Here is a 17,942-nt window from a genome sequence, read left to right as displayed (position 1 = left end):
ATGTAGTTTGGGGCTGCTCCAGCACTGGTAATGGAAAGGATGATGTGCGCATGTACATGTGTGCTTGCTGGTTTATGTTCTGTGTGTATGTTTATGTTTATTATAAAGAGAAAAACATCATCATTATTTGACTATAACCATGTCACTGTGCTTTTATGTAGATAAATCGTGGTGTAGAGCAGTTCCTGCATTATGCTGAATATGTTACAGCTATATTTGCTTAATACTCATTTTCTTTACAGCACAAGATAGTGCCACTCCCTGAAAGCAACATATCCAGATAAACCTGCTGCAGTATGTAAATAGAAAAATCTAACCGAGTAACTTTCAGTATTAACAGTATCAAGAGTTTTTTTTTTAAATAAACTTATTTTAACTTCATTTAGTAGCTCAATTAAATTATAAGTCATTTGAGACAAAATTAGAATAAGGATGAATGAGAATTGATGTTGAATTTTTGTTTCTTTGTTTTTCTCTAAGTGAAAATGAAGCCATTCCATTATACCACCGTGCACTGCCATTTGCTGATTTGATTTTACAACACTAAATGGGCATTATTTCCTATTAGAGGGCTGTTTTATCAGCTTGAGTGGTGTTATTTATGTAGTCTTCACAGCTTGCATAATGAACAGCGTGTGCAGTACAAATCTCTACGCAGCGCATGCAGCGAGGGGTTGCTGCATTTTACATAAACCGTGACATTTGAAGTCGGTGTAGCAGATTTTTCCTTAGCTTACAGTACATGCATGTATGCTCTATTTATTTTAATGTAATAATCGTCGACTGTGTGACGGCCGCGCATGCACGACAGATGGATGTTTGCAGAAAAGAGCTAATCACCTAATGAGGAGGGTAGTCATGGCCGGGGTAATAATTGGAACCCCCAGCTACGGAGCTCTGTAGCACGAGAGCCAGCCAGTGAGGTAGACGAATTGAAGTCGATGCCTTTTTGACCTTTGCGGGTCAGAGTTTTCTTCACTCGCTCTAACTGATACAGTAGAGTGCTCTGACAGACAGGCACCCTGATGTAAGATCCTCAGCCAACACAAACAGTATTGACACTCTGGCCTCCTTCTGAGTTGAAATACAGTACAGGCTTTTGTGTTTGTATTGAGTGTTGACTCCCTGTATCTGTCTGTTCTTATCATGTCACATCTCTGAATGACTAAGACAGCACTGTGTTTCTATTTCCGTACACTTGCACACATTAGCATCAGTGTGTGCTCCTCTGTCTCTCTCTGTAGCATTTGTGAAGCATGTTTAGATGAGTAATGACACATTTGATATTCACAGAATACTCTCAGTGGTATTGAGAGCTCAGGGTTAATATTGTATGTCAGTGTATGACACGCAGTATTAGTGTCGAATACCTTGTTTTTGCGACAAAACAAAAACAAAGTTCGTTCGGATGATGAAAAGGAGTTTGTTGTGTAGTGGTAACAGTTGCTTGTTCCATTGACTGCGCATTGAACACGTACTATATTGTGACCAGCCTCAGATAGTAGCTCTTTTGGTCCCTCGCTGCCGCTTTGTGTCATTTAAGGAACTTTTACCACATAAACATTTTATGAAGTCCTACACAGCTTTGAATACTGTACACATGATGCTCACTATAATATATTCTCCCTACCAGTGTATTCCCCAGAGATAAAGGCCTCAAGGCACTCTCGTGCGTAGAGACACATATGTTGCTGCCGGGTATACCTGTTTTGTACTGGAGTGACACATCTGTGTCACTCCAGTACAAAACAGGTATACCCGGTTCACGCATGACTTAGCCTGCATGCTTGATCTGCTCTCAGCCAACAATAGCATCTGATACACCAAGTCTCACCTGCTTAGAGAACAGCGTGTAAACCGCCGTGATTGCCTCATTCCCGGAGCTTTCAGCACGCCACTGATTGTGTTAATTAAAATAATACAGCATTAGATGTATTTTCCAGTGATGGCTACAGTAAACATCGCCGTAGGAGGAGAAACATTGCTGCCAAAGTGGTTCTAAGTGCCCGTCCCCCTGTGAAGGGTCTCTTCATGTGTGATAAAATGTCGCCTGATGGCCCTTTAACTGATTTAAAGGCCTTGTTTCAGTCGGGTCAGGTACTCTTAGACCACCCATCTGCTACTCTCCTTCCACTATTCCTCCACTCCTCCAAAATCATCTCATCAGCTCAGTCCTAAGTGAGTAACAGAGGCTACTCTTCCTCTCCAAGGGACTATTACACCCGAGACCAATTTCTCCTCCTCTCACTGATCACGTTTGGGGGGGGGGGGGTGAAAGTCGCCCTCACTTTCCAGCAGATTTCTCCCCCTTTTTTCCCTTTATCTTTTTAGATAAGTGTCCCTGGCTTCACTTTAGGATTTTCACCTTAAGAAGAAACAAAACAGAGGAAAGTAGATCCAAAAGGGGCGATTGCTCTCAAAGCATCACATGCATCAGAGTCTTTCACAATCCTTTGGGTCTTAAATGGAAACAAAGAAGAGCTGTTTTTGGCTCTCTGTCAAGAAGACGTCTCACAAACACGAACAAGAGTCAGAACACGGTATGAAAATCAAAAACTCTTTAATGGTAAAAGTTTAGCTGTGGAAGAGGTTTTTCTCATTTTGTGGCCAACACTCTGCAAAATCATCTTGTTAAAGCAGATATGATCTGTAACTGTGCTGGAATTAGTTTAGGTAGCGGTGCCAAATGTTTGCTTTTATACAGGCAGAAGAAATTTAGTTGTAAATGTTTTCTAAAGTTGTATGCACGTCCTCTGCTTTCCTGTTTCTCATCCTTCAGATAGTCAATTTGTCATCAGAAATGAAAAGGGCAAAGTGCATTCTCAGTGGTAATCTAATAGAGGTGATCTTATAGGAATTGATCAGGGTCAAAACAATTTATCAGACCATAGTTGTATACTTTTGCATGCACACTGTTAACATCTTCATGGCTTCTTCTTAAGTTTTAATATCTGGAGCGATTAGATGTTTTTAAGTGATATTATTCAGTCATTGAATGCTGAGGATTCTCTGTTTCAGTGAACATGTCGAACATGAGCTGCTTGTCTTGTTGAGCTCTTGTGCACTTTGTAGGTTCGCCACTTGGGGGCACAAACGAACAAGTAACTAATGATAAACCTGATGAAGGTATCACCTCACTGCTGATGTCATTAACTCGAGGTGTTGCATACTAACACAGCCTTTCCACTAAATACAAAGTGCAGACTTAAAAAAAAAAAAAAAAGTGCTATAATTTGCACACATTACACTTTTATTTACTAGAATATCAGGCTTTGCCATTTAAGATCTCATTTTGTTTCTCTGTAAAAGTTTGCAGTTAAGGACGTAGTAGGTCGTTGTCCTTGGCAAGCAGCCCTGATAGATTGCCTTATTAGGTGTAATTATGCAGATTGCACTGCTGATAATTATAAAAGTGTAAACACATTCAGCAGGAACATTCCTTTTCACCATTGCAAATGAGAACAGAGCAGTGGTTCTATGCTGCTGACTTTTTAGCACCAGGTGGCTGCACCAAGTTATTGAGATTCTACAAGGTGAGAGGAACACAGTTGCCTAATGTGTGCAGCATCTGTTTTGTAGTTCAATTGCTTTTTTACTTCTATATAGGAACACAACACCAGATAGAACAAAGAAATATGAGTTATCCTCATCTGTCCTCATGCCAGATGGCAGATTATATATATCTTATCTGTTATGTTTATTCTTTTACAAAAATATTTGTTCTGTTTTTTTTTTTCTTTCGTGGATTTAAACTCAGGTTTCAGCAACAATTCTTTAAATTTGAGACCTCAATTCAGAATATGTTTGTAGTTGGTAAAAAGATCAAATGAAATGTTCATTATTGATGTTCATTTATTGGTTCTTGCTCTCAAGGTTTCTTTCATTGTCTTCATGTGAGCAACCATGTCAAAAAGAAAATGGAGAAGGACATATCCTCTGTGTCACACTGGCTAAGTTGGCTTTCTTTTGGGCATGAAAAGCCTGTATATTCCCTGTAAACCATAAAGATCAGCTCAGCAGTGCTTAGAGTTTTTTTTTTTGTTTTTTTTTCCTCAAGCTTGGAACACTGTGCTTCGAAGGGGAGGATGTTGAATGGCCAGTGTGCAAACAGAGGCAGGGACACTGCAGCTGAGCCTTGTGCTCTCCAGTCCTGAACTCTGAGCACTGAGCACACTTCCCAGCTGAACAGGATTGTGTTTATCAGCAGGGCTTTTATGTCCACATGTTCTCTACATTTCTGTAACCCGCGCTGCACACTGAGTGTGAGATCAGCATTCCCTCTCTTGTGAGGAATGGTCTTTTATTAGCAGGCAAAGCATACTTGCCCAGATTCAGCAACCTCTCCATGGATAGTGCTCAACTGCCAGTGTGTGTGTGTGTGTGTGTGTGTGTGTGTTCATATGTGCATGAGAGAGAGAGAGAGAGAGAGAGTTGCTTATGTGAACTGCAGCATCATCACTCTTCTAAAATCTTTCTAGCGATATACTGCAGAGTCCGGTAGGTTGAGAACCTATAAAAAAAAACAGTTTTCTGTGATATGGAGGTACAAGGATTGCGTTGTACTGCCGGGCTTCAATTCTTTATATCCACAGGACTATTATCATACAACTTTCCAAAATTCACAGAGAGTGAAAGAAAAAGAAGAAGAAAAAAAAAAGAGACAGGGAGAGGAAGAAGAGGAGGAATCTGGAGAGATGAGATGATAAAACTAGAAACAGAAATGAATCTAGCCTATCCTGCTTTCTTTTTTTTCTTTTTTTTCCTTTTTCTGCTCATGAATGTCCGCACAGGAGAGTGGATTGAAAAAGACTGAACATGGAGAGTAGGGAGAGGTTGTGAAAGGAATCAGGGCTGGGGGACATAGCTTCAATTCCTGCTATTCTGCCTAAATAGGCTCTTCCTCTGCAATGCACTCAGGCTCCAGTGATTCGCTATGTGAATGCTGCCCATTTGCATAGCCACTCTGCCTCCTGCTTCCTGGCTGGCTGTTGAGGCTCCCCCCCCCCTCCCTCTGTCCTCCCTCCTCCTCCTTCTCCTCCTCCTCCTCCTCCTCTCTCCCCTCGTCCTCTTGCGCACATCTTCTGGAACGGCGCTGCTGATGCTGCCTGTGTGTGTGAGTGTGTGTTCCTGCCCAGGGCTGCTCTCTCAGGTACTGCCGTCGCTATCGCTCGGTCTCATTGAGAGCACAGATCTCTAGATGGGGAACGGGCGCGCTACTTGGCACAACTTACAGGTGCAATCACGTCGTTTCCCGCGCACCGCTGCAGCTGTCCGACACATGCAAATGAGACTCGGATTTAACTATGGTCCCATTCCTCTGGACATCCTTTGAGACGACTGGAGGAGGAGAAGGAGGGAAACTCAGAATGTCTGTCTTGGTTTTCTGAAGAAACACACTTTGTACAGGTGCCGTCCATCTCTTCTCAAGTTGGCTTTCTTCTTTTCCTGGCAACTGTGTTTTTTTTTTGGAATATTAACAGTTTTTGACGGGAAGATGTCTCTAATTTTGTGAGGTCTTAACAGAGAGAGGAACAGAGAATAAGGGAACTAGGGGAATTGGAGCAAGCTGGGATTTCTCCATTGCTGTTTGAGGTTGCCCTAATTTCTTGAGTGAATGTTTTTGATTGTTTTTCTATGATGATTTATGATACTTCTTCACCTCCCTGGGTGCTGCTACGGATTTCCTAACTCAGTGGGAGAACAGCTTTTTTTTTTTTTTTTTTTTTCCCCCCACAACCGACATTTTGTGTGGTGTCCCTTTTGCTTTTTTTTGCTTTCTTTCTTTTTTTTTTTTTTTTTTTTCCTTCTCTGTGGATCTGCGCGAGTGTCTCTGGGCATAGAGAGATTTGGCAAGGTGAGAAGTATGGGCTGTAAAGCTCACTGAAGTTCCACCTCGATCTGAAGCCTCATCTGGCCACTCAGGGAAGATGTTTGGAGGCTGGAGAACACAGTTTACTCCCCTGAGGCCCGTAGCAGAGCCCCTAAACCGGAATTCAGCTTCACTCACCCACCTCGCCTTGTGGATCACTGCCCTGGCCCTGGGCTTTGTGGCAGGGTCAGAACCAGGTGCTGTGGAAAGTCTCCACCACATTCACCTCTCCCATGGAAACAAGCGTCACCACATTGTGCCTATTGCTATCCACAGATCACCTGCATCCCTAAGAGCAGGGCACAGTAAGTATTGGTTGTTCATTCTCTGCGTACAGTACCTTACTTTTTGAGCAGTTTTTTCTTTTTTTCTTTTAAATTTCATGACTGCTGCTAACTTTGAGCAATCTTTAATCCCTCTATAGCAATATGAGCCTGAAATACTATGTTTTCTGGATATTTTCTGTTTGCAAGAATCCCCCTCCCCAAGCCATATACATCGCTCTGTAAGACACGGAAAGTCTAGCTTAGATACATCCCCTTTTTTTCTGTCTCAGCAAAGTGCCCTCTGTCTCCATGTCTGAGATTAGCCGTATCCCTATCTCCAGATGCTCCACTGTGTCCAGATTAGACAGGATTAGAACGTTGTGGCGCTCCATGTTGCCCCTGGGTGTTTCGAAAGAGACAAAGATGTGTTGCCTCCAGCTCTGCAGGGCGTTGAGCCGCTCCTGGCCCCTGCCCAGCGTGGAGCGTAGATGAGGCCCCTTTTACTCATGTGTGGCAAGAAGGTTCACGGCATGGGCATTAAGAGTGAGGGAGAGACAGAAAGAGGGAGAATCTCAACTAGGAGGAACTGGAATGACCTCACCCCCAAGTATTCATGGTAGACTGCAGTATCCTTGCCTCAAAATATGAGAATATTTTTGGAGATACTGCTGACACTTTTTTTTTTTTTTGCAGCGCTTTTTTCCACTTGTGGTTTTGTGAATTTCACTTAAAGTTCTGAGTGATGCTGATGTTTAATATTGAGGCACTTAGAAGACCAAAATACTCATTTCCTTTAGTCATCAGACTGCCCAGGCATTTTTGAGTGACGTAATCATACTAGTGTAACACTGACGTAATGCTGAGGTACCCAGGATTCATTGAGTAGACAGTCTACCACATATTCATACTGTAATATTCTGGATTCACCAATATTACAGTTTAACTTGACAATGCATTAGGTCGTGAGTGATAACACCATCACAGAGCAGGACTGGTATTTTCAGAATTGTTTTTACTGGACACAGGAGCAGCTCAGAAACAAGGCTGGAGCCTGGATCACTGGGCAGAGTTAGACCTGTATGAACAAGGGAGTCAGAGCCCCTCAGTGATGATGAGGAAGATGGGAGGTTTGCCGGCCTACTGAGACAACAAGAGAGGCAATTAGGCCACTCTGCCGTGACCTGTCTGGAGCGGGCAACACTCATCTCGCCTCCTGCTCTCCCTAAGGACCTCAGGGGGCATGTGGTGCTCTCAAGCAGATTCCACGACTTAATATCATAGTTATCATAGCTGCTCCTTGGTGCCATTATTATGAAAGAGCTCACGGGGACCAAAGAAAAGCTTTCTCTGTAACATGATTAAATTTTTGGTTGATCAGCGCGCCGAGGGTACATAAATGCAAAATGGGAGACATGCTGTTCAGCATGGTACCTGGCTCCAGGACAAAGCCTGCTGTTGTAAAACCCCAGTGCTGTTGTCTTAGCTGTGCTGCAATAGGTTTAATTTCCATGGGGCTTGTTCCTTACATGGGTTGTCTGTTCACTGCAACAATGAAACGTGTGCAGCTCTCTTTAAATTGTAAACGTGTGAGCAGATTTGATTCTGCGTTGTTTACGGTATATTTTGCGCTTCGTATGTGTCATTTTTCTGTATTTAAACAACATACGTGAGCCTCATGTTATCTTCTGTTGCTCTCTTTCTCGCTGTCTCTCTCTGTTTTTCCTCCCCATCCCTCTGTCTATCTCTCTCTCATAGCTTTTGGTGTCACCGTCAATGTTAAAATCTAATCCTATTTGCAATACTTATGTAACTGTACCTGCCTTTCACTATTATTGTCACAGTGCATTTAACATTGTCTCAAGTGATTAGACCAAACAAAGCTAATAGCGTACTGGCAGTTTGTTCTATATGCAAATTGCCTCACTACATCATGAAAATTCACTTTTTTTTTTCACTTAATATGTAGCTAAATTTAGTAACTGTGGTTGCACTAATGGTGGGCTATCCATCCATTTTAGAAACGTATAACAGCATACTGTAAGAGAAAACATCCTTTGTTTCCCTCGTGTTGAACTTGTATGTCTGTCATTGATTTATGTGGAAAGAAGGAGAAAATTACCATGGTCAGGATGTATGAAATTGAGTTGGAGTGTGATGCATTGTTTGTTTAGGGCTAGCAGTAATGAGGTTCAGACAGTATCAACTCTGAGTAGCAGACATACCATTCATCATGAATATACTCCCAGAGGTGATAGTCTTCTTTCCTAGAGATGGATATGATACTCGATATGTTGGATAACTAGGTTATCATATTTTCCTCCGTACCTGCTCTTCTTTTTCACCGAGTCCAGATAGATGAGACGACCTGATCAATCGGAAATAAGCGTTGTGGAGTTTAAACAATGAATCTCCTCAGCGGTTAGCGGGAAAGTGGAAACTGGCTTTCGGTTGATTTGCAGCTTCTAACTTCTACCGGGGAGCGCAGACGATAGTGATCTTCAATGATTTGGCAATTCCCTGTCTGAGCAAAATATACAGGACACTCACATGTGCTCGCTCTACCTATGTGTACTGTATCTGTGTCATCCTATCACAATCATAGAGCATATGTTTAGTAGGGAGGAAGTCAACCACCAGATTCATGATGGTTATGCGATATACTTAACACACCTGCTCCATCAACTGCCGCACATATGGCTTTTGTATTTCAAAAGTTGGCGGTTTGATCAAAGTCGGTGAAGCAATTTAAGTGATTATAATCCTTTTTAAAGCTCTCCACCTTCAGAGCTAATGGAGGAATGGTATATAGACAGTGCTCTTCTGTGTTGGTGCTGTTGCAGAGAAAAGATGAGGGGGTGGCGGGGGGGGGGGGGGGGGGTTGAGGGAAGATATAAAAGAAGGTAGGGAATGAAGAACAGCAGATCACTTCTGAGATGGAGAAAGTAAAGAAAGAAAGAGAAAGAGAGAAAGAAAAGAGAGAGAGAGAGGAGGTATAGAGTGGATGGTCTCTCATGTTGCCTTGCTGCCGGTGTGTTGTGGGCTTGTATAATATAATTACTCCCATGTCTCTGAGCTGATGTCATTCTGCGATAGTGCGAGGATGACAGTATCTCTGCTTCTGTGAGGCAGTGGAGATGATAGCTGCCCCGATAAGGATCTGAGTACATGTTCCTCTGCTCTAGAGGGAGCATAGGCAGTTATTGACCCACGGATGAGAAAGTGAAGACTGCAGTCATTTCATTCTCTTCTTCCTCTGATGTACGAGAATGCAGACAACCTTTTTTTTAATTTTTTTTTTTTATTTGTGTGTGCTTTAGGTCTTTAACCTACTTGTATCCTGTGATACGCACCCGCTCTGTTCTTCTATCTCCTCCCTGTTTTTTTTTTGTTTTTTTTCCCTCCCTGCTCTCTGCGCTTCATCTCTTCCCGACCACTCTGCCTTAACTCACCCCCAGCTCCCTTGTCGGTCTACAGAGCCCATCCAAGCAGACAGAGTGGGCAGCCTTTTGCGCCTGCAGTGGTCTTTGTGGTTTCGTTGGTGACCAGGCTATGGTTGGCATGAAGGGAAATGAGACCTGACTGTGCGTGCGGTGGGCAGTGAGGGGTCAGCTGAGTAATGTGTCCGGTTTCGGATTAGAGACTTGGAAGACATAGAGGGAGAGAGAGAGAACAAGAGCCCCCTCCTTTGACTCAAGGGGATGTCTGCGCCCCTCACATGCATAGGTCCTGGATGAGTTTGAGTCAGGGAGCTCTTTACCCACAAGGCACTCTATGAATCAGCAGCAGCGGCAGCAGCAGCGTCGTCTCCCCTGCCATGTTCCTCTTTCTTGTTCATCCTGTCTGTCTATCTGTCTGTCTGTTTACACCTCTGGCTTTCCTTTTTTAAAGGTAGTTTGAAAAGAATTGCTTAAGATGATAAGTCATCCAGTCCCTGTCTATGAGTAGTATTACATCTGTTTGACATCTAACAAGTGTGATAGAGAAATCATTTTGCAAGAAAATGGAAGAAAACTGTCAAAGTATACTGCGCCGCTATTTCCCATTGTGCATTGTTGATTTCACACATACACAGCTGTTAACCCGTCAAAATACAGTTACATATTGTGTCTGCAATGTGGAAATTAAATCGTAACACTTACAAACTACACTAGATGCATGAAAATAAACTTGGAATATCATTAGATAGATTATATGAAACATTAATAATTCTCATGCAGAGAATTTGGTTGTTTTAACAGCAGGATACATCAAAACAAGAGCTGCAACAAGAGCATAGTAATGTGCAATGTAGCAAAATGACACAATCAATTGGCCAGGAGAGGTTATAAATTTGTAAAAAGGTAAAAAAAAATGATAGTAATAATATTAGAATGCATGTAAAAAAGTATAGCAATGAAAAGAATAAGAGAAAAAAATAAATACAGAATGTTAACATTGAACTGTTTCCATATTAACTGCTAAAATGTGTGAACCGCTGTTGAATTTTTGTACGCCAACATTAACTGTACAGAAGGCAGGAAGTGTGGAGCAGCGATGCAGCTGTGGCACAGGTCAGGGTGTTAAGGTGTTAATGAAAAGAGTTTAAAGAGTTCTCCACAGTCCATTCTGATTGACTCTATAAATGCCTCTCCATTTCACAGGGGAATGGCACAAGAAAGAAAAAAAAAAAAAAATTAAATAAATAAAGTGGAGATCAAGAATGCAAAAGCCCGCATTTTTTATCTAATCTGAATTGAGTTCAGTCACCCTGGAGAAGCCTCATTCTCTGTCATCATAATGAGGCAGCAGCTATCTCTGTGCCAGTCAAGCCTGCGTAGACACACTTATGCGCACTCACTCACAAATGCACACAAGCTCAGTGCGTGCACAAAGAGCAACGCTCTCCCAAATCATCTTTCATCTCTTTGATCACGTCGAATCATTGTCAAAACAGAAGAGTGTGAATATGGGTAGTTGAAGCGATATGCAAATTTGCACATGGGAAAAGTTTCATTAGTATAGTGTAACATATTATTGCATAGAATTTTAAAATGGGTCATAAAGAAAAATATGCACTCGGAAGGTATAAAAATATAATTGTACGGACATACAGTAGTATTGTTCCAACAGTACAGTTATAACTGCCCTTGTGATGGACTAATTGGTTCTGGGAAAGGTCAAAGGAAAAAAAAAACAGAAGATGGAGGGTGAAATCTTTCAGCCTTTACAGCTTGATAACCCCAACCACAGGGGAGGCCAGAGAGGATGGCTTTCTATGGCAGCCAGCTCGCAGAAGACAAAAATGTATGATTGCCATTGATCAGCTGATCGATAATGAGCCTCTACTTAAATTTCACACGGCTGTTTTGGGAGGAGAAAAAAAAATCCATCCCAGAGCTCCTCTGTGTGGGTGGTTTGATTGACAGTGTTATAATTATTCTTAGCTTACAAATAACAACCTAACAACTTTAATATAATGTATTTTGGCTTAATGATAGTCTGGAATAAAAAAAAAAATTAACATTTAAAAAAAAAATGAATGGCTGTCCTGTGTAACAATAGGAGGCCTCAGTAGAAGCCAACCATGTCATAACTATTCTTTTTTTTTTTTTTTTTTGCAATTTACAATTGCTCACCTGCAGCAGAGTGGCAACAGAAAGAAAGCTGCCCCCTAATCCACTCTAATAGGATTGTGTGGGATTTCACCTTCCTCATTGCTCCTTCCATCTCTTAGAGCCTCAGGCCTGCTGGCAAGGGCTGATAAAAACATGCCTGCCTAACACCTAAGTGCAAGCTAATATTAGCATATATTTTGCAACATAGTGTAGAAATACAATGCATACCCACGCACATTCCTTTTTTTTCCCCCCCTGTTATATATTTATTTGTTGGTAGATACGTGGCATCCGTGTGAGATAGAGGACAGCACAGCTCTCTTATGGTGCTCCTACATTGCCTGTTGATAAGGGGGAGGCAGAGCGTTATGCTGTATATAAATCGCAAAGGCAGTAGTTGTGCTGAACAACAAAACTCCCTCTCATACACCTCGGCACATCCGCACATGTAACACATGCGAGCAAACTGATACGCACACGTGGACTTTGAAGACTATTGATGTTTATTTCTGGTGATATTTTTTTCTCTTGATCTTCTCCAGATTCATATTTTTTTTTGTATCATTTCCATAAGATATGCAGCTAATTAAATAATATCTCGCCACTTAGTGAAGGCTTACTTACAAAGTGAGGCTACTCAGCAATAGGCAAAGCAGATGTTTAATCCTGCAATTAAGGCCAAGGCGTGCTTGTTGTCTCCTGGGCATGGCTTACAAAAAGAGTAAACAGTAAAAATGAAGCGGTGTCATGCAGGGACGACAGAAAAATAAGACACATTAGCAAGAGGAACAGCCTTGTTCTGTGGGTAAAAGACCATACACTATTATCCACATATTGATATGTCTTAATGTAATATAAATAAGTGATCATGTGTTGTAAATTACCCATCCGTTAGCCTGTAAAAGGTTGATTTAAGTAAAATGAAGGCCATAAAAAATATTGCATTGTGTGCAAACTGAGTGTGTTAAACAGAGCCTGCAGGTTTTTGAAGTGTTGTTTATGCGCTACTTTTGAACTACCATCTGCACACATTGCCTCAAGCTAAACTGTGATTTGTTAAAGAAGAGGGACAGTGGAGAGGTTTTTACAATTTCCCCCGAAAACGTAAAGGTAGCAATGTGGATGTGTTAAATCATTTCAAAGAAAACCCTCTTGCGGCACAAGCTTTTTGTAATTATGCAGGTCTAGTATAGACTGCTAAATATATTTTTTTTTATGAATAGTGCTACTGTAGGAGTATGTTCAGTAAAGCACAGTAACTCTGTCTGATCTTAAAGCAGCCTCTTTGTGAGAGCAGCGTTTGTGCTGATGCAGGTTGGGCTGCATATGGTGATGGGCAGCCAGAGTTGTCTCTAGTCTCAGATCAGAGCTCTGGCCCTGGACTCTGTTTTCTGCCTCACTTCCACTGTGTAATTATCCCCCACACTTGTCTTTTTCAGTAATTAGGACTGCAGTCATACTCCACATCTGTTGGCTCCCTAATACAGAAGACAACAGCTTCTAGAAACCATTTGGAGTCTGTGATGTTTGCTACATGCTAGCACACAGACCCACTGAAACTAAATAATGCACTGATGTCTGATGGCACGGACTCCGTCAAACAGGCTTTTAACTGGGAATGATAAAAGAGAGAACTGACTGATGCCCGATTTTCTTTAGGTCTAAGTTTGATATTTGTGTTTGATGGAACGCAAATTAAACACTGGATGCAGAAAAATCTAATCAACAAATTGCTGGCAAACAAAATGGCTGACCTGAACTGAGAGAAAGGGAGCATTGTGTCTGAGGAGCAAATGAGGCAAGTGATGATGAGAGAGTAAATTAGAAGCTGTCGATACTGTGAGACACCTCTATCAGAGCCAAGGCTGTTGGCTGGGGAGGCAGATATGCAGCTGGTCAGGGTAACAAAGGGCCCGTTTGGTGTATTGCTCCATTAAGACACTGGGTCTTGTCAGCTCTGCCTGGATGGGCCATTCTGCTCCACAAGGCAGGGGCTCATGTATCACTTAGGGCTTAGGGGAAGTGAGCATGGCAGAGGAGGGGGCAGAAGGGTGTGAGTGACACTGGTCGACTGAGCATTCATAGCATAATGTTACCAGCCCAGGGGGCAGAACTTCACCTCAACCATGAATTGATGGTCCCCTGCCATGAAGAGCGAGGGTGGTCGGTATGGCTACCCCGAGGCCCCGTCATGATGAGGTGCAGGCTTATCTCTTCAGAGCAGTGTGAGGATAAAATACGGTGAAGTTGTGCTACAGTATGATGCAGGGTAAGATTTCTCAATGCACAGTTTCTGTCGAATTGCAGATTGTATCGGTTTAGGACTGCTTAAGGAATCGTTTCACGTTTTTTTGACTCTATCTTAAAATAATACTAGCATGCTATATGTTTGTTTGCTGTAATCAATACTTCTCTCTATACTGGCCACAAGGAAATTCCTTCCTAGCTTGACTTCACAGTATTAAAAGGGACAAAATACACAGTACTCGTTCCATGCAGAAATTCTGAAGTTCAGCCAAAGCTAATGTGAGGCTTAATAGCCTGATTTGGTCACATAAAGGAGGTGTCTTTCAAAGAAACAGCCCTTTTTAGTACAAAATTGTACACAATTGTGCACAAAACCGTCAGGGGTAGCAATACTTCCTGGTAGTCGCATGTAGGTTTGTTCCCCGTTATTACACCAAATTCTGTGACCCATCAAATTCTATGACCCGATGAGGAATTTCAGGTTATACTGCCGCTGCAAATGTTTTAATCATACCCTATCACATACTGTATTTTGATAGGTGTTACCATAAAAAAGTATTCTGTTAAGGCCACAAATTTTAATAGCATCGATGTACCAAAATCTGTGATCCGTCAGTTCTTGTGACACTAGACGATCAGTCAAGATGACACAAGCCAAGTGTGCCGACCGAATTTTGTCAGGCGAGGTATAAGTGTTCCACTGAAATCTGCACGCTATACTGATTGTCCTGTCATTGCTATCAACATTTGTGACCTTCTCTGCATCTAATAATATTATTGGGTCACAATTTTTGCTTAGCAGCCATTGAAATGTGTGACCCTATCTACTGTAAATACGATGGGGACACCATTTTTAGTAGCAATAAACCTACCTGAACATACATGCTTGATCTGGTAATCTGAAACTGCTGAAGCCTCATATTTGCTTCGGCTGAACCTTAAATGGCATTTTTACATAGAACACAGACTGTGGATTTTGTCTCCTATCTCTGGCAGTGTAGTCGCTTTGGTTGCTCTCACAGCCAGTATAGACAGGAGAAATGATTACATACACCACGACACCATCCTTTAAGTATAAGTAAAGGTTGAAGAGCATAAAAAAGCCAATGTGTTTCTGCTATTGCCTCTTTCAGTGTAGAAAACACAAAACTACTTTCTAATCAACCCTTTTTCTATAACATGTCTTTATCTCGCTCCGTTCCCCTCCCTCTCTTCCTCTTTGATGTGGTCATTTCACACTGTACTCGCCTTGAGGTCTGACTTAAGTGTTCCTATGTTTTTTCTCTCTCTCCCCTCACTGTTTATTAGGTTTGTTGCTCCTATGATTTTGGAGCTAGCATCTTATACGCTTTAATAAGGATGACCAATCATGGGGGCAAGCAGCAATGCCCCACTTTTAGTCTCCACTTAATTTAATTACATCAAATTAGCAAAGCAGTTAGAGAGAGGGGACAGAGAGGATTAATCCTTTGCAGCTTATGAAGGCAGGTTGGACACTGTCAGCTGTCCTATGCAGAAATGCTGCTTTGGGATTGTCTTCATTAGAAGGAGCTTAAGGCTCATAGGTCACTGGATATTGTTAAAACAATACTGTGGAAATGGGCTAATTAGAATATTTGACAAGTCTAGGCTAAGCATTAAGGGTGACTCGGAATTCCGCCTTTTTTTGTTTGTAGCTTTCTTTTTCATCCATGTTTGCCTTGGCACCACTTATCATTTATCAAAATAGTTTTTAAGCATGAAAAATGTTGTTTAATTACATTTATTATAATCAATGAAGCATCACATTTGCTATTATTGAAATACTCTATTATTTCAGCCTGTAAGAATTAAAACAGAACATGCTGTATTAGCATAGGTGTATAATTATATCTCAGTCTCAAACAGCAGATATAACTGAATACTCTATCAGCCAGCGGTGAAGATTAAGTCTCTGGGCAATGAACTGTAAAAGTTTATATCGACTGTGCTGTATATATGCCAATATGCCCAGACTTATTAAGCCAACACAAAGTAAGCAGGCAGTCCGCGCTCTGGGTTGATTTAGCACCTCTGTCCACTCTGCTTTCTGCTGACTGCAAAGAGAATAGCTCAGCTCCTGCCTTCTGATAAAGACTGAAGGGGGGATTTATCACTTAAAAAAAGAAATACGAAAAAAAAAACAGGGAATGAAGCAAAACAGAACGTAGTAGAGTGTGCATAGTATTGTATGTTATGGGTTAGTTTCATGACTGCAGCAGGTATAGACCAGTTCCCATTCCATGCTTTTTTTTTTTTTGGCTGTGCATTTCTAACAAGATCACAGTGATATATAAAATGGATGTTATACTCAATACTCACAATCCTGTACTGTAATCCTGTTTTCATCATGTCATGGGAATCCTAGCTCCTCACGTATAATTCAAGTGGTCACATTAAAAGTTTGTTTTGCTGTCATTTCCTGTTGTATGTTGCACAGGATTGTTCCAGCTCCAACCTGTGATGAAACCTTTTTTTTCTCATGCCTGCTGGTTCTGTTCTAACTGCCTATGTTATTATAAGGAAGGCAGTTGTTTGTGCTGAGAGAGGATTAAGACAAGTCAACAATCCATAGTCTTTTTAGTCTCCCAAAGGCTCTGCTCACACACCACTGAAGATAGAGAATGGCTTTTTCCAGGAGCAAAGCCTGTAAGTGTGGTTTAAATTGTTGAAAGGACCTCGCTATACTGCAATGGAACAATGAACAGATATAGAAATAGAGATTGGGTTGGTTTTGAGGGGGGGGCAGTGGGGGGGGAAGCCACAGGGATCTATCTGTATCCACCATACCTCGCTTTCCAGTACCATTGTCCAGCTGAATTTTCTTCATTTGTACCCATGGGAGAGACCACCAGAGGCTGTGTTTTAACTGCCGACTCCAAACAACCGGAAGAACAATTGCTCTCAACTCATGTTTTTTGAGCTGCTGTTGTTCACTGTACTTAATTATTCCGACATACAGAGGCTGCCAGTCAAAGGTGACAGGCAATTAATCACCTTGCAAGTCGAAGCATTTGGTTATGTCAGCTATAAAAGTGACACCTGACAAGAGAATTACTTTTTCCTGAAGGCATCTGTTTTTCTTTTGTTGATCTGTTTCTTTTTTTTTTTTTTTTTTTTTTTTTACATGGAGCATAATTACAGAATGATTGCTTTAATCATGAATATTATTAATGATTACTATGACTCAGTCCTTTTAAAATTATTATGACTCATTTTTTATGACATAGTAAAGACAAAAGCCATACACTCAAAATACACCAATTAACAATGACAAGCGTAAATTGATTTTCGGGGTCTTTAGAGAAGTACTGTAATAACCGCATTCTCCATCTACAATGCCTCCTAATCCAACATACCACAACAGTCATATTCACACTGTGAAACCCTTTTCTTAAAACAACACAGCCCATCATGAAAACACTAAAATGACTCCATCTACTGAGGGCAAAAGCTAGAATGAGATAGGTATATTGGTGTTGCAGACAAAGGTTAAACATAAACTCCACATTACTAGAATGTGAGGAAGATCAGTTACTTAAAATTGCTGCCTTTGAGCAAAAACGTTGCACTTAATTCACTTAAAAACAATTATTTGTGACATTTTCATTTAAATAATGTCCATCTCCAGCCGACCTCTCTAACCCAGTAGTCTTACAATTGCTATTCTAAACACCCGCGACTCTATTTTTATTTTTTATAATTCACTGAATGCAGCACAAAACCCATGGTGGAGGTGTAGAAAGTGACTTGTGTCGTGACCAGAAGTTCCCAGTGCAAATGTGGCACTGTTGGCAACAGGGTGGAATACATTATCTGTAGATGTGGTTTTCATCACCAGTCAAAGCAGTGCTCCCTGTGCAACAATGTTCTAGCAGTTCTGTGATGTAGAGAGCCGTACAAAGGGGATCCACCACAAGAAAAGCTCTCTCATGAGGAAACTCGTGT

At 41.5% G+C, this 17,942-nt stretch overlaps 1 protein-coding gene across 14 annotated transcripts in view; it reads left to right on the top strand.

The window, feature by feature from the left end:
- Positions 1-17,942, top strand: part of LOC137196888 (neurexin-1a) — a 270,048-nt gene that overhangs the window by 152,630 nt on the left and 99,476 nt on the right. For 2 of the 14 annotated variants that reach the window (XM_067609847.1, XM_067609846.1), the window contains exon 1: positions 5,105-6,174. The exons of 10 other annotated variants lie outside the window; for them this stretch is intronic. In XM_067609847.1, the coding sequence (XP_067465948.1) occupies positions 5,928-6,174 (247 nt within the window). In that variant the 5' untranslated portion in view covers positions 5,105-5,927. Of the gene's footprint in view, positions 1-5,104; positions 6,175-17,942 lie in introns of those variants that run through there. 2 more of the 14 variants (XM_067609849.1, XM_067609848.1) reach the window with 1 other exon arrangement.

The sequence above is a fragment of the Thunnus thynnus genome, chromosome 14, assembly GCF_963924715.1.
Source record: "Thunnus thynnus chromosome 14, fThuThy2.1, whole genome shotgun sequence".
NCBI classification, from domain to species: domain Eukaryota; kingdom Metazoa; phylum Chordata; class Actinopteri; order Scombriformes; family Scombridae; genus Thunnus; species Thunnus thynnus.
Note: the sequence above shows the minus strand (reverse complement) of the source record. Positions and strands in the feature narration are given on the sequence as shown.